The sequence below is a fragment of the Diorhabda sublineata genome, chromosome X, assembly GCF_026230105.1.
Source record: "Diorhabda sublineata isolate icDioSubl1.1 chromosome X, icDioSubl1.1, whole genome shotgun sequence".
NCBI classification, from domain to species: domain Eukaryota; kingdom Metazoa; phylum Arthropoda; class Insecta; order Coleoptera; family Chrysomelidae; genus Diorhabda; species Diorhabda sublineata.
This window is the reverse complement of record NC_079485.1, coordinates 30,296,724-30,317,306: the sequence shown is the minus strand read 5'-3', so window position 1 is coordinate 30,317,306 and position 20,583 is coordinate 30,296,724. Positions and strand designations below refer to the sequence as shown.

The 20,583-nt window shown below is 32.6% G+C and overlaps 1 protein-coding gene across 1 annotated transcript in view; it reads right to left on the bottom strand.

Annotated features, from left to right (window-relative positions):
- The window catches only part of LOC130451753 (cytoplasmic polyadenylation element-binding protein 2), an 88,180-nt gene that overhangs the window by 20,301 nt on the left and 47,296 nt on the right, over positions 1 to 20,583 (bottom strand). Inside the window, exons 3-6 of the mRNA XM_056790971.1 lie at positions 17,653 to 17,694; positions 6,723 to 7,039; positions 5,197 to 5,407; positions 3,512 to 3,804 (exon numbers count right to left, since the gene is read on the bottom strand). Of these exons, the coding sequence (XP_056646949.1) occupies positions 3,512 to 3,804; positions 5,197 to 5,407; positions 6,723 to 7,039; positions 17,653 to 17,694 (863 nt within the window). The remainder of the gene's footprint in view (positions 1 to 3,511; positions 3,805 to 5,196; positions 5,408 to 6,722; positions 7,040 to 17,652; positions 17,695 to 20,583) is intronic.

The following is a 20,583-nucleotide window of genomic DNA, read 5'->3' as shown; positions in this document are numbered from 1 at the left end:
TACCGGGGCAATAAGATAAGATATCAGAAGTAAGATATGTGTTGGGGCGGAACTGCGAACGTAGAGTATTGAACTTGAAAGCGATTTCAAATCGGATGACTCATTAAATACGTAGACAGCATTCGTGAAATTTTTTGATTACATTTTATGCTTACAATTCATTTAAATGAATAACGATCTGCTAGAACTGCAATTATATATTATCTATTTTTATTTTAATTCCAATGATCCTCAAAAGTGCAATTCGACAAATCAAGTTCAAAGTTACTTATTTGTTTCTATTACGACGATATTAATAATAATTTTAAATATTATTGATGAGGTACGGCTGGATTATTAACTTTGTTCGTGAGTCACAATGAGAACCGATTCTAAGCCAGTTCGTAACCAATAAGCATGCTTCATTATTTTATGTTACTGTGAACGGTTTCAGGTCTACCTATCAACTGATTATTTCTATTTTGTGTTAATAAAATTTTTTCAATTGTCATGTAAACAAACACGTCAACAAAAAAATTCCAATTTGAACGCCGACGTAATTTTGGACTATTCACGTGGACATAATTGAAAATTTACCAACTAAGTTCATTATAATTATTTATATAGAAACAATTAGTGATAAATATTCTTTTTTTTATGTTGTAAACTAATTCAAATATCCCGAATTAGATTTTGAAACAAATTTTTGAAATATAATCATTTAAATTTTATGATTTAATACACATACAGAAACCGTAAAACGTTTTCTATAATGAATAAATTTAATTTAGTGAGTAATAAAAAGCTATTTTTTACAATCTTTATTGATTATTCAATATAAATTGGCAAAAATTTGGTAAACAGAAGCAAGTCCCACCCTTCTATCAATTAATTATAAATTTTTGTTTTTAAATAGTCACCATGTCATACAAAGGAATCAAGGGATTGAATTTGAATAATTTTTGAAAAATTTATTTAAAAAGTTGGATTATTCGTTATTTTGTGACAAAATTAATTCAAAAGGTATGACGAAGTTCTTAAATAATTATGCTGATAACGATTTCCCGGTTTAGCTGTAAACAGTCGTAAAATTTAATCATAATTACAGTTTTTATCGTATATAATCGTCAATCTTTTGTTTAAAAACAAATGTGTCACAAATTTTTGGAGTTTAGTATACGTTCAGTAATTTATGTATTTCACATTCAACTTTCCAAACAAATTCACCAGCGTGTGTGATAAATTAACAGATTTGCATTTGCGATGTTGTCGATTTGCATAAAATTTCATGACGGTACGGATGTTGACACATGTTAAAAATTAATGTTCGAGGTGTGATAAAAAACGATGAATTATTTTATTGAAAACGAAGTTGTAACATATTTTTGTACACATGTCTGGAGTTTTTTCAGTAATTGGTAATATAAAAATTCATTCACCTCGTCATGTTTTATACATCAACACAGATTTATAAAGTCTAATATAACTTTATCCGTTTTTAATAAAACAAAAAAATTTATATTTCTACTTTTTATAAAACCTTGATAAATATAGAATTGGTTTCAAATCTAATTAACTTCATGCATTCTTTCCATATGCCAGTTTCATCGGCAAAAACTCCATCTTCATGCAGGAAGATGTCCGATAATGTAGATTCCCTATGGCAGTATTTACAGAATGTCGAAATTGCCGATGTCGATTGGCCTAAATTTAAATCTTATCGAGCTTTTATTGGATGTACTTATTGTAGAAATAGTTAAAGATTCGTTCTCCTTTTGATATTTTTTCTTTGCCAAGAAAATAACTCAATAACAACCTAGATCACCTCATTACTAAGCTGAGACTGATGGTTTTGAGATACTATAATCAGGAAAAAAATAAATGGAAGCTACAGATTTTTTACTAGAGACTTTTGACTGCGAGCGTGCGACTTGAATCGATCTAACCAAAACCATGTGGGATAGGTTATTCGTTTGTATGTTAGACAAGTGGTATGAGTGATATAGAAACGGAAATAAGACAGTTAAGGATATAAGAAGATAATATGCAAAAAAGGTGAGCCCGGACGATGTACAGGAACGTTGGCGAAAAAATAGACAAAGGAAGATATCTAAAAATTGACCAAACGCTTTCTTCGTAATCATGACTAACACCAATCGTTTTTATGTTTATCCATATCCACCTACTATTCAGATTTCGCATATGGCTTTTTTTTAAAATGAAAAGGGAAACATATGGCAAAGAAAAGGTTGTAAAGGGTCAGATGAGAAACATCATAAATAAGCTTTCCAAAACTACTTTGAGTTATGGAAGTTGTGACGAATTGCTATGATTGGTTGGTAAAAATATTTATATATTTTTGAAAATCGTTTATTAGAAGAGGTAATACCCTCAGAAACTAATAATACTTGTGTAAATGCCTACTTTAACTTCATGTTAACAGTGATTTTCAGTAGTTCAGCCAATAATAATAAGAATTTATGTCATAATCAAAAAAAGAAAAAGAGATTTTCTGCACATATAAACTGTACATATAAACAAAAAAAAAAAACTAGATGCATCGATTGGGTCTATTCTAGCTCTATATTATCTTCGATATTACTCAAATCCTTTCAGTTATATTATCTATTTCTTCAGTTTCATTATCATTTAAATTCTGGTTTACAGTATTCTGACTTATTTTTTCTATCAAACAACAATAAGAACTGTCTGAATAATATTTTACTGACGAAATTAGTTCAAACCAAATTCTCTCGACTTATTGAATATATCCTTGTTCTATGATTATCTTGAATTCACCGTAATTTTTGAGCACACCTCGTAAATCACCATAGAAACAGAAATATTTACCAACTAACAAATGAATCAGCATATGTTATTAGAACGTAATATGGTAATACATATAAAAATGATAGTCAATCTATTATGTGTCTGTCCATCATTTTTAAATAACGTCCTTCACGTTTAACACCGTTGCTTTCTTCGACGGATGTTGATATTACGAGGGTTGTCATGTGAATTGAAAGTCCTTAAATGAAAATAAATCAATCCTACGTTGCCGGTTCTCGAGTACGACGTGGCACGGTGCAATTATTTCAAAGAAAATACATTATAGATTTCGATTGATGAATAATACTGGGTGGTATATTAAAATATTCATATATTTTTAAATGACGTTTTTAGGAGAGATATGATTATAGAAGGGTGACAATAAAATTTGAAATAACTATTAATAATATATAATATCAAGATATACGAGGTGTAGTTATTCAATAATGAGACTATTTAGAATGATAATTCATGCTTCATAAGCAATTTTTTATAAAGTTATAACTCGTCGCGAATGACTTAGACTCGTTTGCTGATTCTCATTTTTGCTCAAAAGTCTGAAAACATGTCCATGTCTTTCTTTTTACTCACGTTCCAGACAACAAAGAAATTATTTTTTCCAAAACGTACTTTCTGTATAAAAATGTTCCGTGGTATTAACGCGTTGTTTATTCTTAACTATATGATTAATAAATATACTAACCTGTAAACAAGTGACGTTTGCGCAGAAAAATGGAGCAAACTTTCCCCCACATCGTTGTCCCTGACATTCATCACACATTTGGTCATCAAGAACGTATGGTTTAACTTCTACCCTCTTATCTATGTCGCCGTGTTGCAATTGTACAAATCTAGCGCTGATCGCAGCTATATAACTTTGTTGATTGCTAAAAGCTACTCGTCCAGCACCTTTGGGATATTTTAATTCCGGATCCGTGTCTATTCCAGCGTAACATACACCGCCATATAATCTATCCATTATCATAGCTAATTCAACTGAAAAATTATATGTTAGAGTCAACGTCTTCCCCATGAAGATAAGCTAGAACTGTTTGATTCTCTTAACGTTTACGACTTTCGAAATAATTGCGTATAGGTTATGTCAAATTCATAGTATTGGTTTAAATATAAGTTTGGTACATTCTAATATTCGATAAATGGAAAAATAAGGAAAATAATGATATTAGTATTTCTATGTATAGTATTTTGTTGTTATTGTCAGAAAGTTCTGATTCATTCTCACTGGTTGATTCTAGAAGCATAAAGTGCCCTCTTTCTTTGATAATTTTCTTCTATTAGCAACTGTTGACCGTCTAGTTTGAATAAGGCACTACAAGCTGTTTGTTCACCCTTTACTAGTGCTTATATTTTTTCAATCAACAACTATGCTAGTGAAGGCAGTGCTAGAAAATAAGCTTCCGCTATAAACGTGTAGACAATTAAATACGTATGAGTCCTTTGCCAAATTTTTGTACACCGGCTGTTTAATTCTCTTTTCTTTCATTGCCATATCCGTTGCGAACGTTGACTATTAATAAGACTAATCTCATCTTGTTTACTGGGTTTCTAAACAAATCAACAGATGACACTCCAAACCACTCGCGTAGGTTGTACAACCATGAATGCCATCTTCCTTCTAGTGGCCTCTTACTATCCACTTTACCTTAGACAATTAACTGCAAAATATGATATTTGTTATGTCTTAGTATGTGGCCAAAATACTGCAGTTTCAGTTTCTTTATGTAAAGACTTCGTTCTCTTTCCCTAGTCTCTGCATAACTTCCAACTTGGTGAAGAATATATTTGCTGGTATATAGTTTCTTCATCTTGTTAAAGACAACTCAAGCTCTTTCTATCCATGATCGTATTTCTGACGACCGGTCCCATTTCGTGTTTACTGTGGTTCCGAGATGTGTGTACGTTTCTACCCGATCTATGTCTTGACCGTTTATCGTTAGACGCACTGGAGGATATTGACTTTATGAATTATTTCTAGACCATGACTGTCGATTACTTTCTTGTTCGTATTATCCAACTAGGTTACTAACCTTGGATATAAAAATCTCAATTGGGATTTAGATTGGGAAAACTCAAATAAATAATAAACTTAAAAGTATTTTACTTCACAATGAAACTAAGATGAAATTGAATAAACTAACCTAACACCATTAGACTGTTAATATCCACCATACGTTCCGACAAATTCAATGGGGTCATTTCCTGTATAGGTCATAACCGTTAAAAAAATCAAATACTTATTTCTAGATGGGATAGGGTCACTTATTATAAGGATCTGTAAAATGAAGATGGTTTCTTTTTCCAATTGTCCCACTGGAGTTGTAGCAACCCATTGACGATTCTAATAAGAGATGTATGGAGTATACTTACCAGCCTTAAGGGGTCGTGGTACACCACCGACGAACACAGTTTTCCTAGGGTCTAAGGGCATGGATGCGTCCAAAACAAAATCTGCATCCGATAATCTCCAAGGTCGTATTTGTACAGGTTTGTCTTTGATTGTAGGAGACGAAACGCATAAATATAATTTATCTTCGTCAGTTATACACGCATCTATTAAACTTTGTACAGAATTCTCATCCTAGAACAAATGCGCCAGTAATTTTTCTCTATTTTGTAGTAAAATTCAAATTATGTTCCAATCAACGAACTAGCTAAAATATGGGGAAGCCACCTAATATCCACTGAATTGAAATTGGTCTGTCTTGCTGGACTCGAAAAGAAACAGGTAATAGATGTATTCGGAAGATTATGCTGGTGTAAAATATCGAAAATTTCCAGAATTATCCATTCTATACCAATAAAGAATGAAGAAATGACAAACAAGGGCGGATCCAGGGTCTTGACAAAGAGAAGGGGTCATAAGAGGGAGGTCATTAGTATTAGGACGAGTCCTCCCCCAAAGACATGGCATTTTAAGACTTTCACCCACAAAATATAAGTTAATTACGTTTTGTTTGACATTTATATTCATTATTTTACGTCTTAAATTTCCTGAGCATTTTATTTTTGTTTTATTAGGAATTGTTTTGATATTCGAAAGTGAATTAATGTGAAATGAATTAATCAGTGTTTAGGGAGGGGTCGTGACCCTGGATCCGCGCTTGATGACAAATCTTAGAGTGAAGAACCTCTTACTTAAGATGACCAAATCTCGGAAGAATTGAAAATCGAGCAAACGATTAAGAAGAATGTCTATATACAATCGTGATAAAAAAATCGACTAAAGTTAAAAGTCTTTAGCAAAAAATTTGTAGTTTCCATTCCAGGTTATAGTTAACAGTGAAAAAATAGTTTAAATTCGTCAAAATAATATTTTTTTTAAATAGAAATACTCGATAGGGTTCAAGTCCAGACTACCCGCTGGCCAATCCAAATCGGACATTTCGACATCTTATAAATACCGCCATACGGAACCCCCAGTATGTGGACGGGTATTTTCAATATTGTCGATACAATATTTTATATCATTTGGAAGCTAATACCATTAGCTTGAGTAACTTGCGATTACAGGGGTGTCCCCTGAGTCGATTTTTTTGCTGACGAGTGTATCATGCTACGCCTGTGCATTGTTATAAATAGGTTACTAGCAAAGAAAGCTCTGAAAATAGTCGTTAACGGCCGTGTGTACAATCTATACGTTGTATAATTAATGTGACTGTACCGAAATGTTCTTAGATACTTCTCTGTCTCTCATACGATCAATAAGTAGCTAGGATGGACTTTACGCAACGCGGGTAATTCAGAACCTATCTCGTCACTCAAAGCGCCTCGAATTTTATAGCAGAATTGAGATTTTGAGTCCGAAATATTTCTGTTTCGTTAGAAAATGCTACAGTGCGTATTAACTAATAATATTCCAGTTTGTAAAGATGTAAAGTTCGAGATTTATTTACCTGAAATAATAAAAAAGCGTATCCTTTTGGTGGAAAGTATGATTTACTTTCTGCTTTATGTGGCCAGTCGACTACCAAAGGTCCAAATCTCCTAAAACTGACCGTGATTTCGTCTTCGTCTATATCTGGGGGAAGTCCACCAACGAAAACCTTCCTAGAAAATCTCTCGCCGCCTTCGGATCCCTGCGAATGCGGTGAAGATCTTGAAGGTGAACTCAAAGGTTGTGTTCCTAAAGTACTATCGACTAGGTGACTAGGTTCTTCTAAAAGGACAGGTCCAGCCTGATCGTCCAAACTTGGAAAATAGTGCGATTTACCTGTAACAATTTTATATGAAAACATTTTTGTCTTATTAAAATGATTTCTGATTGAACGATGCATTCTCCGTAAAATATTTTATTGACAGCTGTCAAAATGTCAAACAATCTCGAAACTCAAGGTTACTAGAATAATAGAAGGTTTGTGACATGCGCATGTTTTTGTAAGCAACAAAACGGTCTACAAAATGGTCTACAAAACGATATTTGGTTCGATTCACCACACTATCCTTCTAAGTCCACCACAATTTCATTATTGCAGAGGGAAATTTTTCCTATATTAGGTACAAAACTCAAAAATTTTCCTCATCTCACTCAATTAATTGTCTCTATTCCATTCACAAACGATCCAACGTATCTCTCTCCCCCTCCTCTAGCTCGTTCTACGTTTACCAGGAAAATATCTGTTGTTGTTTTTTGTTATATAAATAAGGCAGTGGTGGACTGACCCAGAAGACTCGACGCCACTAGAAACCACCATAGATCTAACGGCAAATCCAGTCCTTTTGTTGGGTAAAATATTGTATAATTAAATTTGTTTTGACTCATTCTGTTGATATGGAAGCTATAAAATTGTTTATAGCAGTTTATTGTGTGATATTTACGTATCATATACAAGATGAGTAACAACTAACGCATTAATCTGTTTTGAGTATCGATGATTTGTTATTGACGTACTTTTAATTATAATATTTTATCTGTTTCCATTTTCTATGAAGTTCTAATTAAAAATTGTTCATGAGAATTAATTTGACTTGAAATATATTTAATGAGGTAGCGTGGGACTATTATTAAAAATTATTTATTTATAATATCGGTCTCTTACTGAATTGGGATACACACAATGCTAAACTTTCTACTACTGATAAAAATGCTTAGTCATCGGTTACATAATATTGAAATATATGAATGATTAAGTCATAAATAAAAAATGAAACTTAAAAAAACTTTCAGGTAATACGTGAATTTAATAAGCAATAGAAATTTAAATAATATTTTACATAACTAAATAAAAAAGTGGCACCCCTACACTGTCTGTCATGAATGACAGTCTGAATATAGTCTATTTTTATGGATGAGTGAGTAGTAGAATGATGAAGCATTCGTAATCCATAGGCATATCATTTCTTTTAGTAAACAGTTGAAATATTCAAGTTATACCTCGAGTGAAAAAGTATTGCTTTTAAATGATTATTTCGTTATAAGGGTTTAAATTTTGACTTTCAAACGACGTTATTTTCATAAATAATCATTTTAATATAAAAATTCATTATTGTAAGTAGAGCTACTTCCTACAAATCCAAATAAGAATCGGAATCATTTTGTCAGTAACATTTTCGAAATTCCACACTTTCTTTACTTCTTTAATCGTATGATTTACTGCCTTTTACCAGTTTTCAGGTGGTGTCACATTATTGACAGTATCCAAAAACAACTATTTCACATAAATTTTTTAAAAATTATTATTTTTTCTTGAAACTTCTCCCTTTATCTGTGCCCATACCAGTTCCGTCGAATTTAATTCGCACGATATGGTGGTGATCTAACCACCGCCATTTCACTGTTTTCTGCTATTTCATATTTTTTGAATTCCTCTTTATGAACGGAACAAAAAGAATAGGGAAAGAGGAAAGAGACTACGACGATTAGGAAGAGGTTCTGTCGGTATGTCGTGTTGGACTTTGTGCTTAACGGGACGGGTTTCCTCATCTGAATCACCAAACATCACAGCTAACCCTTCAAAAACAAGAACTCCCAGAATTTAGGAGAGAGGAAAGAGACTACGCGCGAACGAAGTAATACGAATTACTAAAAGGTCCTGTCGGAATGTCGCATCCATTCATGGAATTAACGGGACGAACTTCCTCATCTGTATCACCAAATTTACATCCATATGATGTTTATCTTTGGGCTTGGGAAAGAATTCGATTCTAATGACAAGGGTGTTCAAAAACTGGAGTAGTACACTAGTAAATTGAAAATAAGTGTTTATATTGATTCCTATGTTCAATAAAAATAATTTTTGATCTACTCGAAGGAAAATTCCGTTTTTTTTATCGACTTTGTCTCAGGTCTCGAGATCGTGGTATATAATTCAGATGTGCACAAAAAATATCTAAAAAAAAAACACACGAGTGTGTATCTAACATCTGGATGGAATTTGACAATTTTTGTCTCCTCTTAAGTGAATAAATACAAACATCTGTGCTTACCTTTATTAATACACCACGTATCAGACGAACTATTTGCGTTTGATTCTATTTTTGGAACCGGATGGCATGATGTACCCGCTTACCACTCCGTTGTTTTACTCATCCATGATACGCATTTTCTACCCAATTAGACGGACATTTCGTATTATTTTTAACAATTCGATATATTTTAACGACTGAAAATGAATTTAGAAAATCTATTCAATTTCCACGATATACCGGGTCTTCGAGGAGAGGAAACCCAAAAGCGTGAATTTTACATATGTTACATATTCCCAGTTGTTTCAAATTTATAGCCATGAGTACTGTCGGGTGTTTTTCATAGGGTGTAGACCAATTTGTGTCGGCTCTTAATTATTTTGTTTTTTTGAAGAGACAGTATCGATTTGTGCTGTGTAGTGTTGAAGTATTTTATTAATAAAATGCTTAAAGTTAGTTTTGGGTTAGATATTCCCATATTCATACAAAGAACTACGTAAAAATATGGGAAAAGAATTGCAGATACAACAAGTAACAAGCAAGTTCTTCTTCATCAATATACACAAGAAAATACAGATAAATGTACAGGGTGTTTCAATTTTGATTTGGTTTTCTATCTATTTTAATAATGTCAAAAAATAACAGATATTTCGATTTCGAATCATTTTAAAACAAGAAGGATAATTTTTTAAAAGTTCAAAAAAGTAATTGAGATAAATTGTGGATTTCAATTTCTTACTAATATTTTAAAGGGAAAGATTGAATCCATTGATCTGGATCCTGCAATAATAGAAAAGCCCCTATTACATCAGTTAATGTGGAGAGAAAATTTTTTAATTTGGAACTTCGAAAAAAATTTAGTGGTCTACTGTATCTTATAACTAACAATTTGCTTTGTGTAATAAGTGCATATTTAGGTTTAGTTTAGTGAGAAAAATGTTAAAAATTTTAAAGTGAATGAATAAATTGATGCATGAGAGTGTTTTTTGTATATTTTCCACCTTTTTACGCATATTTTGATTAAATGATGCATATTATGGGTTTTCCATTTGCATATTTGGATTTTCTTATTCATAACTGTTCTGAAAAATGTTTTTGTATGAGTTGCATACGATTCTAATACATCTTATTTTTTAAAACTCTTTCGGTAATGAAAACAAAAATTTGGATCTCTTTTTTTCTCGTAGCACAAAGATCTCCAGGCAAGTTCAAGTTTCTTATTAATTTTTCCCATTTTACCCTCATTCATAGTAATGGAATGAAAATAAAGGTCTAAAACAACATTAAACAAAATCTCATCTAATTAGGGTTGAAATAATTCTCCCCTTTCAGCTAAACACTATCTAAATCTAAATAAAGATAGTCTCGTAATTCTCAGCTGATTTATTATAATTCCACCACAAAATCGGCTTTTTTGATGTTGTTGATGAACATTTTGTTTTAAATATGAAAAAAATAAATTAGAGATAAATCTGGTGATTTTGGAGGTTACTTGACAGTTTTGGTATCATTTGGATGGAAAAGTCGTTGCGGTGAAAAGTCTGTAGTTTTCATTCATTTTCTGATTACAGCATCTCAAAGCCATTATTGTTAACTTTACAATGAGTGGTCTATGTTGTTATTGAGTGTTCCCTTCCCTTGGCCCTAATAACACCTTTCACAAGGCCAAAAATATAAATAGAAACCCTTGTAGAACCCGATGATTCAGTCAAAGTATATAACAAATAAAAATAAATCGTAAGATTACGTTAAAACTATTTGTTTATCGAAAAATAATAAATTTTATCTAACAAAGCTGAAAGTTCAATTTAACATTTACTCGTAAAAGAATTTATTGTTGGTTGTGAACAAAAGTCTTGCTATGCTTGTTTCATTTAGAATTATTATATTTGTGACACTTTAACTTAATCCAATTATTTAAAATTTTCACCTAAAAATAGATACTGGTGGAGGTTGCTTTGCGTTGGTTGACAATGTTCAATTTCTTGCTGATCTACTGCCCTTTTCAAAAATTATCATTTAAATTAGCTTCTGAAGCAATGTGGTCGTAGCGTGTAGTCGGTTATTTTGATCCCCAATGTGTGAAAAAATTCCTAGTGAGCTGATTTTTTGTATACACCTATATTACGACGACGACATTGATATCGTGCCAACTAAAAAAGTTGTAAAGGTCAAAAGGTCACGAAAATCAGTTTTTCGCAAATATCTCGTGACCTATTTCTCGAAGGTTAATAGAGGTCATTATAAAAATTGTTTCTAAAAGATTTATCTGTAAAACATGCCCGTTGCACACCAAGGCGTAAGTTCTATTGCTATTTATATCTTGAAAATTTCTTATACTTGGGCGTTCTGTGGAAAATATACACCCGCGTGAAGTTATCCACGGATTTCTACCACAAATATTTCTTTACAGAATAAACTGAGCTTAGGCGAAGAAATTTAAATAGAGAATACATATATTATAACAGGCTACATAATTTTACTACGAAAATTGATGAAGGGAAAACTCAATACTATCTACACTGTATGACCAAATTCTGATGGTAAATTTGAACAAATTTATATTTAGATTCTGTCACCCGCACCTCTTGAGAAGAAGGTACTGAGAATGTACGCAGATTTGTCATACGAAAATGTCTTGATTCATATTTTATTTCTTGCATTTTGGCCGTGTGAAATTTCCCTAGATATCGATGCCGATATTAACATCCACGATGGCTCGCAATTGCAAGGAGAGAGTGTAACTACTGACTAGTTTCGACGTTATTACTTCTCATCAGAACAGTTTAATAGTCAGATCTCGTATACTTTCTCTAGATGTCATTTTATTAAAAAAATAATGATTTAAATCAACGGTAGGCAACTTCCAGCCTACTGTACAGCTTCAAGTCTACGTAGGAATCTATTACAGCCCGCGAGACCTTTTTGGAATCATAAATGTTCAAACAACTTTACTAATATAATTTTTTTTCTTTAGATTTAACAAATATATCAAAGATTTTAGTTATAATTTCGTATTATTATCATAGTTAATGCAGTTTTAAATTATTTTGAACCTATGGTTTTTGTCATATTCTCAAAGTATTTGAGAAAAAATTACACATCCCTGTACTTGAAAAAATACTTAAACCAACTGCTTTTTCCAATTTAAAACATTAAACGTAATTCCAGCTTTCATCTAAAAGTTGTTTCTTTCTCATTATATTTTCAGAAAATTGAAGGAATTTTATACGTTTTCTCCTCTAAATCCAATTACAACTGTAAGGGCTTAGTATTATATCCCGTTTGATAACTTTCAAGGTTTAGCTTATTGGGTGACTCATTCATTGCATTAAAAAGAAAATTTTTTATAGAAAAAACATTTTTAAAGCGTTAAAAAAGAGCTGAGAGGTTCTTTTACATGTTAAATCATAATAACAATCATTTGTTCACGAAAGCATTTTTCTTTGAGGGAAACAAATTTCGAAAAATAGTCCAGTCAAAGGGTTTTATCATGAAAATTATTCTAAATTCGAACGCTCTCCTTCAATATACTCCCCTCCCCTCGCCACACACCTTTCCAGACGTTTTTTCCATTGTTCGAAGCAGTGCTGGAAGTCTTCTTTGGTGAGTGCCTTTAGGAGCTTTGCCGTTTTTTGCTTTACGGCTTCCATCGACTCAAATCGAGTCCCTTTCTAAGCAGATCTTCTTCTAACCTTTCAAGGAAATCTGAGCAGACCCGTTGACGCAAGAGCTTTTGGTCAGGAGTCAGATTTTTTGGTACCAACTTTGTCATGTGTATTTTCAAGTGTAAAATTTTTCTAACCGTTTCTTTATCGGCATTTACAGCCTCGGCAATCATCCGGATGCTCATTCGACAATCTGCATGCGCAATTTCTTTGATTTTGGTCACTGTTTCCGGAGTTGAAACAGTCACAGAGCGACATGGGCGCTGGTCATCTTCAGTGCTCTCTCGGCCCTCACTAAAGCGCTTACACTACTCAAAAACACGCGCACGAGATAGGGAATTATCCCCATAGACCCCTTAGAACAATTTATAGCACTCAGCTGGAATTTTTTTCAATTTAAAGAGAATTTTGTGGTGGTGATGGTACGTTCGAAGCAGTAGTCTCCACAAGCTTCTGGATATAGTATAATTTGCCACTTAGGGCCTTATCATACTAGCGGATTGCGAGCGTCTTCAAAGCGGAGCGGGCGAGCTACCAGATCGCTGCGAATACCAGCATGGTCGCCATTTTGTACTGTCGCTTACAAACGCCTCACTTCAGTCCGTTACGAGGAGGGATGAGTATCGGTAGACAAAACATCGATGTTTTTTCATTTAGTGAACATGCTTTCATGAAAATATGAAAGAAACGTTGTAAATTAACTGATTTTTCTGTTTGTAAATAACTGATTTTGCGTAATAGCTGATAGATAAATACAAGACTTTGTATCTCTAAAATTCATGGTAGATAAAATCCTGAAATTAATTAAGTCGAAAACGAAGCCCAGTTATTTAGCTGTATTATTTAATTAAAAAAATCATCTGTATTTTTTCACTCATTATTACACAAAAATAATTAGGAGAAAAACATTGTTATGAACTTCAAAACAAACTTTATTAAAAAGAAATAAATTTTACAATTTAAGTTGTAATAATAATTGAAAACAAAAAAAAACAATATAGAACAATTGATCAATTAATATTAAAAAGATAAAAATTTTGAAATAAAAATATTGGGTACTAAATTTCCCAAAATTTGTCATCTAGTTCATGCAGCCATATCCTCTGAGAGGCGATTTCTGAGAGAGTTCAAAATCAGACCTGCTTGGGAGAAGGAAGTGGCCATTACAGGCACATATTTCAATACTACTTGAAAAATGGTAGGGTAAGTGTCCTTCATCATTTTCCAGAAAGCCAGAGGGCTCTGCTGAATCCTCTCATTTGGGGAATTTAAGTATAAAGAAAGTTCTACGGGCATTGATTTATCTATCAATTGTTTTTTTTTGCCATGCGCTCTGAATTCACTCAAAGCGTACACCCGTGTTCCACAAGCTTCTTTATTCATGAGAGGGGATTCAAATAATGAGTCTTGGCTAATTTGAAATTTTTTAATTGAAGTAGCTTTTCAACAACTAGGAATTATTGAAATTACCAAAACTTCAATGTTTATTCAAAACCATCGATAACTGCAAAACATCGAAAGAAAATCATCGATTGAAAAAACATACCTAGTAACGAGACACGAATGTGGAACCCGAATACAACGTTTTCTCTGGTTGAAGATTAAGAATCAATTCACCTAGACTATAAAATGGGTGCCAAAATGGAGATCATATGCCTAACAGCTATGCTCCAAACTATCCAGGATATTTTACAAGTCCAGAGAGTATTTATGACGAGAACATTAAGATACAAGTTATAATGATCGCCGCTCGAAAACCGCTATGATAAGACTGTTAGTCGTGAACCACGAACCAAGGAATATCGAGAAGACTCAAGAGGATTAAACTTTTCGAGTTGGTAAGTTTATTAAAAGTAGAGTAAGATGCTGTTGAATAAGACCTTAGCTAGTTAGATAGTAGGTAATTTTGGTTAGCTGTGAATTGCTGATTGATCTTACGATCAGATTTTAAAACAGCACAAGGGTAAGAATAAAAAAATAGAATAATATCTGTGCAAGAAAAAATTGGATATTTGGCAGTTGCACACCAGATAAAAATTGATTGTATTACCGTTTAACAAAACCAACATATTTTTAAATTGGGACAATCTGTATACATTATTATTGTATGTAAAAATTCACGATACGAAATACTAAACGACGGATCCGATAGTTTTTCAAAAAAACCATTGAACCATGATATGTATTCCAAATTACAGACGATTTATGGGACAGAGACGTACTATAACCTCATGTCAACATATGTAAACGATTATTTAAAAAAAAAATCGTCCAAGGTACGTGTAGATATTCAACGAAAAGCAAAACATTTTCTCCCACTCTTTAAACTATAAATAAATTGGTAATAACCTTTGTGCTATTCATTTTTCAAACATATTGAATAGTCCTTTTAAAGTACACGCATATATTTGATGAGATAATAATATAACCTCGTGGGAAGGTTACACCCTACAACAAATGATACCTGCAGAAGTTATACCGGACGTTTTCGTTACGAATAACCATGACATAATTATATGATTAACAAAATTACAGCAATAAAGCAAACAAATGATTTAATTTCGTCGCATATTTCCTCCGCTGTTTATATTCAAATATTCAGTAGTGTTTCCTTCAACATTTTTTAAATTCTATCGACAGTTTCATTGTTCTACTAGCAGTTTTATGATAGATTTGATATAAATAATTTTAGTTCAATTTTATTTGAGGAAAGTCCGAGCCTGCACTAGCTTCACAAAACTAGTATGAAGTACGCATGTGCCGGGTTCAACGTATGTTTAATACATATTATTATCTACTTCAGTAAACAATAACTCCAGGGCCGTACTAACTCGGTATATTGAATTCAAGTGATTCATTCACTCCAGTACATTTTATAAATATTTATCGAACAGGTATATCTACGTAATTGTTTGTTATACGAATTTTATCCGTGAGAGAGGTTATCTTATCTTTTAAAAAAGATTAAGTATCAATATCAATGAGTTATTAAAGCCAGAAAGCTGCGAAAACTTTTAAAAGAAATACGTTGTCGCTGGAAAAAGTATTCCAGAAAGTCTATTTCAATAGAATGGAACAATATTGTAGTATGGAGTAGAAATTATTTATAGGCTATAAGGGAATTGAGAAACCATATAAGGAATATATTTTATTTAAATTAAACATGGATCAATGAAGGACATCCACCAAATAAATTTTAGCAAGTCGTAGACAGACTTTTCCAAATAATTTATATACTGGTTTAAATCAACCAACAGAAAAGGGATGCAGATTGATAATGGTTTATTGACTTTTGAATGTACTTGTTCTGATAACTTTCATGAGGACATGAATGTTAATTTTTTTAAAGAATGGTTCGAAGAAATGATAGATCTTTTTCTTCTTCATGATTAGAAAAATATATTTACAAAATTGGCTACTAAAAGAAGTGATGCGCCTATGGATTATGAATGCTTCACCATTTTATTACTCCTTCAGTAATAATAGACTAGAGTAACTGATATAATGAAATGACATTGGGGGAGAGTTGCATAGTTTACCAGGAGATGTTTTCTGATAACAAAGGAAGGTAATTTTATACTTTCGAGGTACCCTCGTTTTTAGGCTCTAGAAAATCAAAAATCATCCGATTTCCATGAATTTTTTTTAAATCTTCGTTTTACGGCGAATTTATGTGAAAAATATAAGAAATGTCTCACTTGAAGATTTTATATGGTTTTTAACAGCCAACCTTAGTAAGATACCATTTTTTAATGGGGAAAATTTTCAATTTTTCAAAGTTAACTTTCAATATTACACTTGATTACAATAAGCGATTTTAAGAATGTTTTTGTTCATATAACTTCAATGATTACTTAATAAGAAAGGTACAAACGATTATAAGTGAGAAAAGGTCAATTGTTATTATTTTTAATTGTAAAAACATGATAAATCAACATTTTTGTATATTTTTTTAAAAATTTGTTCGTTTTTTTGTGTAGATTATGAAAAAAAATAACAACTTCATGTGAATATTTGGAAAAAAGTTATCAACAATTATATGTGAATGAGTGCATTTTCATGAATATTTAAAGCCCTGAAACCATTATAACTTTCCATTTTTTTTATTCCCATAATTTTTTTCGTAAATGCGCCGTAAAAACGAATATTTAAAAAAAAATTCATCGAAATCGGATGATTTTTCGATTTTCTAGAATCAAAAAACGATAGGACCGGAAGTATAAAATTACCCAAATGAAAACTATTTTCAACACTTTTTAGGGAAATCTAGCATGTGTGAAACCCTAAGTTTGTAGAAAAAATATTAGAAAGTGTTAAAAGATTGGGATAAAATCATTTTAAAGTATTTGTAATAAAACACTATGTAGAGTAGATTATTTTATTGAGGTGTTTGAAGTTATTTTCTGTTAACCCTTTTGTAATTACTAGATGGATAATTCTTACCCAAACACCTTAAATAATTATTCTAAAAGAAAAGTTTCAAACACGCCCTAAGCCTATAGAGTACTTCTAAGTAATCCTGGGGTCGTTATCCCTGGGGTCATATCAACTTACAATTTTTAATTAAAGAAATCATGGAAACATTTGGTTATCACTCATTTTGTAGATTTACATACGTGATTTTTCAGTATGTTTCGAAAACCAGAAGCAGTAAACAGCTTTTTAGTAAACAAAAACAGTTGTTGAACTAGACTGCTCCCAAATTGTCACGAACTTCAAAATAGCTTAATATAAATATTTGAATTTGACTTACCATGTAACTGTAACGATGGAAACATATTAGTGTTAATAAAACCTGAAACAAAAATTAACAAATAGTAAAATAATAATAAAATTCCGTTCAGATAAATAGAGATCGTTGCATCATCTTTTGCGATGTGTAATTTTAAACATAAGATGACAAATCAAAGACATAAGTTACGAACATAGCGACAAAACCTTCAAACGAACGTCAACGAAGTTCAAATACTTCAGGAAGAACCATACGGGGTCTTTAACATACAGAAATTCCAATATCAAGCCAGAGAAACAGCCTCCTTTGGGAGGAGTCTACGTATTTTGAAAATAGGGATGAGATAAAGGTCTTACACAAAACATCCTCAAGGTATAGGTGCAGAGTAGTTGAAAAGCCAAAACAACCTACTAATCCACTTCTTTATACTGCATTAGCAGCCTTCTTAATGCTGATAAGATTTTTTACTTTCCTCAGTTGGTATATTTATTTCAGAAGATACTTTTATCACTATACAGATAAACAATCTGTAAAATTGCCTCTTGAGTCATGTGAACATCTAAATAAAGTATCAACAAACATTGTTTGTAGCAAAATGTACTAAACTACACACCCAACAAATCATTCTTCTGAATTGAAGAGACTAAAAGGTCGCGAACCAGATCCTGCTACAACTCTAACGAATGACTAAAGGATGAATGGCTTGGCCGGAGCAGGCTACTGCAGAGGACTATTACCGATTTCCAAGGCAAAGTATCCGTTGTGATGGAATGTGGACGCCGTAGAAACACAGTTATATCAATATTCTTGGACAGCAGAGCCATAATGGCTAGAACGGTGTGCTTTAGGTTGAGCTGGTGTGAAAAAAATCCTATAAGAATTGGTGAGTGATGGCAGCGAGGTCTAACTCGTTTACTCACTAAACGGGGAGCAGAAGAACCCATTGTTAGTGTAGCTCGGCGGAGATGGATGGAAACACCAACAAGCGAATAGCGGCCTTCTGCCTGTCTTATCAATCAACTGATTCATTTAAACAGACACGAAATTCGACTGGCCACTGGGTCTCTAACAAAACACATTCAGCTAAGAGGTTATCTTCAAGCTATAGGCGTAACGATTGATTCGGAATGCCGCTTATGCATGGAGAAGAAAGAAACAGCATTGAACTATGATCCCGCAGCGTTTCCTTCAAAGTGACGTGACTAACCGATGGAACAAGGTGATGCTGTGATTTTATAGTGATGTTGTGGCACGTCTTCACATAAACCCGGTGTAGTTCGATCCGCACTTTTGTTGCAAGTGGAGACTCGCCTTAAGAATGTAGTAAAAGGGTCTTACAGGAATTAGTTACAAAATACCCTGCCATTACAAGCCAAAAATGCTTTAGGTAGGAAATTTGTAAGAGTAAGGATATGATCTTATTAAAGCCAACGCAGATTCTAAAGTCTGTCTTTCTATCTTCCCAGATAAAGTACAAGGTCCAGTAAAAGTGGGTTTGCAATAATAGTGATAATATATATATATATATATATATATATATATATATATATATATACACAGAAAATGAAGGTGAATATAACAAAGGAAAGATAAAAAACAAAACTGAGATAACCTAATCGGCGCTGTATATTACGAATTAAACAATTTAAATTATTTAAATACGTGAATTGTTTTTTTATAATTAATGGTCGGGAAGTTTTCAACATCAACAAATGAAGATTGTGATAATATAATGTAAATGCTACGTTTCTTAACTTTGAGAGATCAAATCAAGGTTTTACATTGTAATATTCATGAATTTGTTACAACAACAATGTTGCATTTTATAAATAAATGTTTTGAGTCTTTTGATATTAATATTATAAATTTTTTTAGCTATATCTAAGGCCCACAATTAACAACATTGAGAATATCTATAGAAAAGAATTTCTTGGGTTTGTTCGTGCTGGATAATGGATATTTAATGAGAGGATTTAATATTTAAATTGGGACGATCCTGATATAAGAATATTTTCCACTACGGGGCTTAGTTGAGGATGTTTTTTGGAAGATGTATTTGCGCATGAGAGTGGGTGTGAAAATGTAGAAACTGGAATAGAACGAAAAATCGTTTACTGGAATAATGGGTAGTTGATTGAGTCAGAACGATCCAGCTATGGCATTACTACCCATGTGAGAGCACCCAGACTTGAACGACGTGGCTTAGCTTGGGTTAACGCTGGGAAACTCGGCCTTGGCAAACCAATAAGGTTCCAAGCCTAGTTGAAGTCTGGGTAACTTAGCCCCGGCCAAGCCTGGTTGAACTCTATATAACTTTACCCAGGCCATCCAATATTCACCGAAACCTGGTTGAACTCAGGGTAACGGGATATCGGCCATCCTAGAGTCAATCAGGCTTGGCAGAATTCTGAATAACTATATAAAGTTTTGTGCTTAAATCTTATCCATAATTGATATCCTAATATTAAAAGTAATAATTTTTTATGAATAAAATTCTGTTATGCACAAAAGACAATAAAACATAGAATAATAAAAAATAGTTTCATTTCTTGATATGTTTAATTATTTAACTAATATTTTTATTTACATTAAGAAGTGGAGTGCATCAAAGAAATTTGTCGTAAATCTATAATTTTATTAACAATATATTAAAAATCAATTATTACAAGCAACCAGCCTGGCCCAGGGTTGCAGAGCAGTCTTAGGTTTATCTAGGCAACCGGGCATGGTTTAGGCTTGCAAACCAAGCGAGGGGCATTGTTACCATCTCAGAGTCCCACCAAGTTTTGGCCAATGACTGCTTCCAAGCTAGGGCCAGAGTTTTACATACTTGGCTGAAGGGTGGGCCTATACTGGGCCCATCGTAAAGTCCTATATGGGTATTTCCTGATTTGAGTGAACGCGTTTACCAGAAAAACCATAGGTAATTTGTGTTGTGGAGTTTGCATTGAA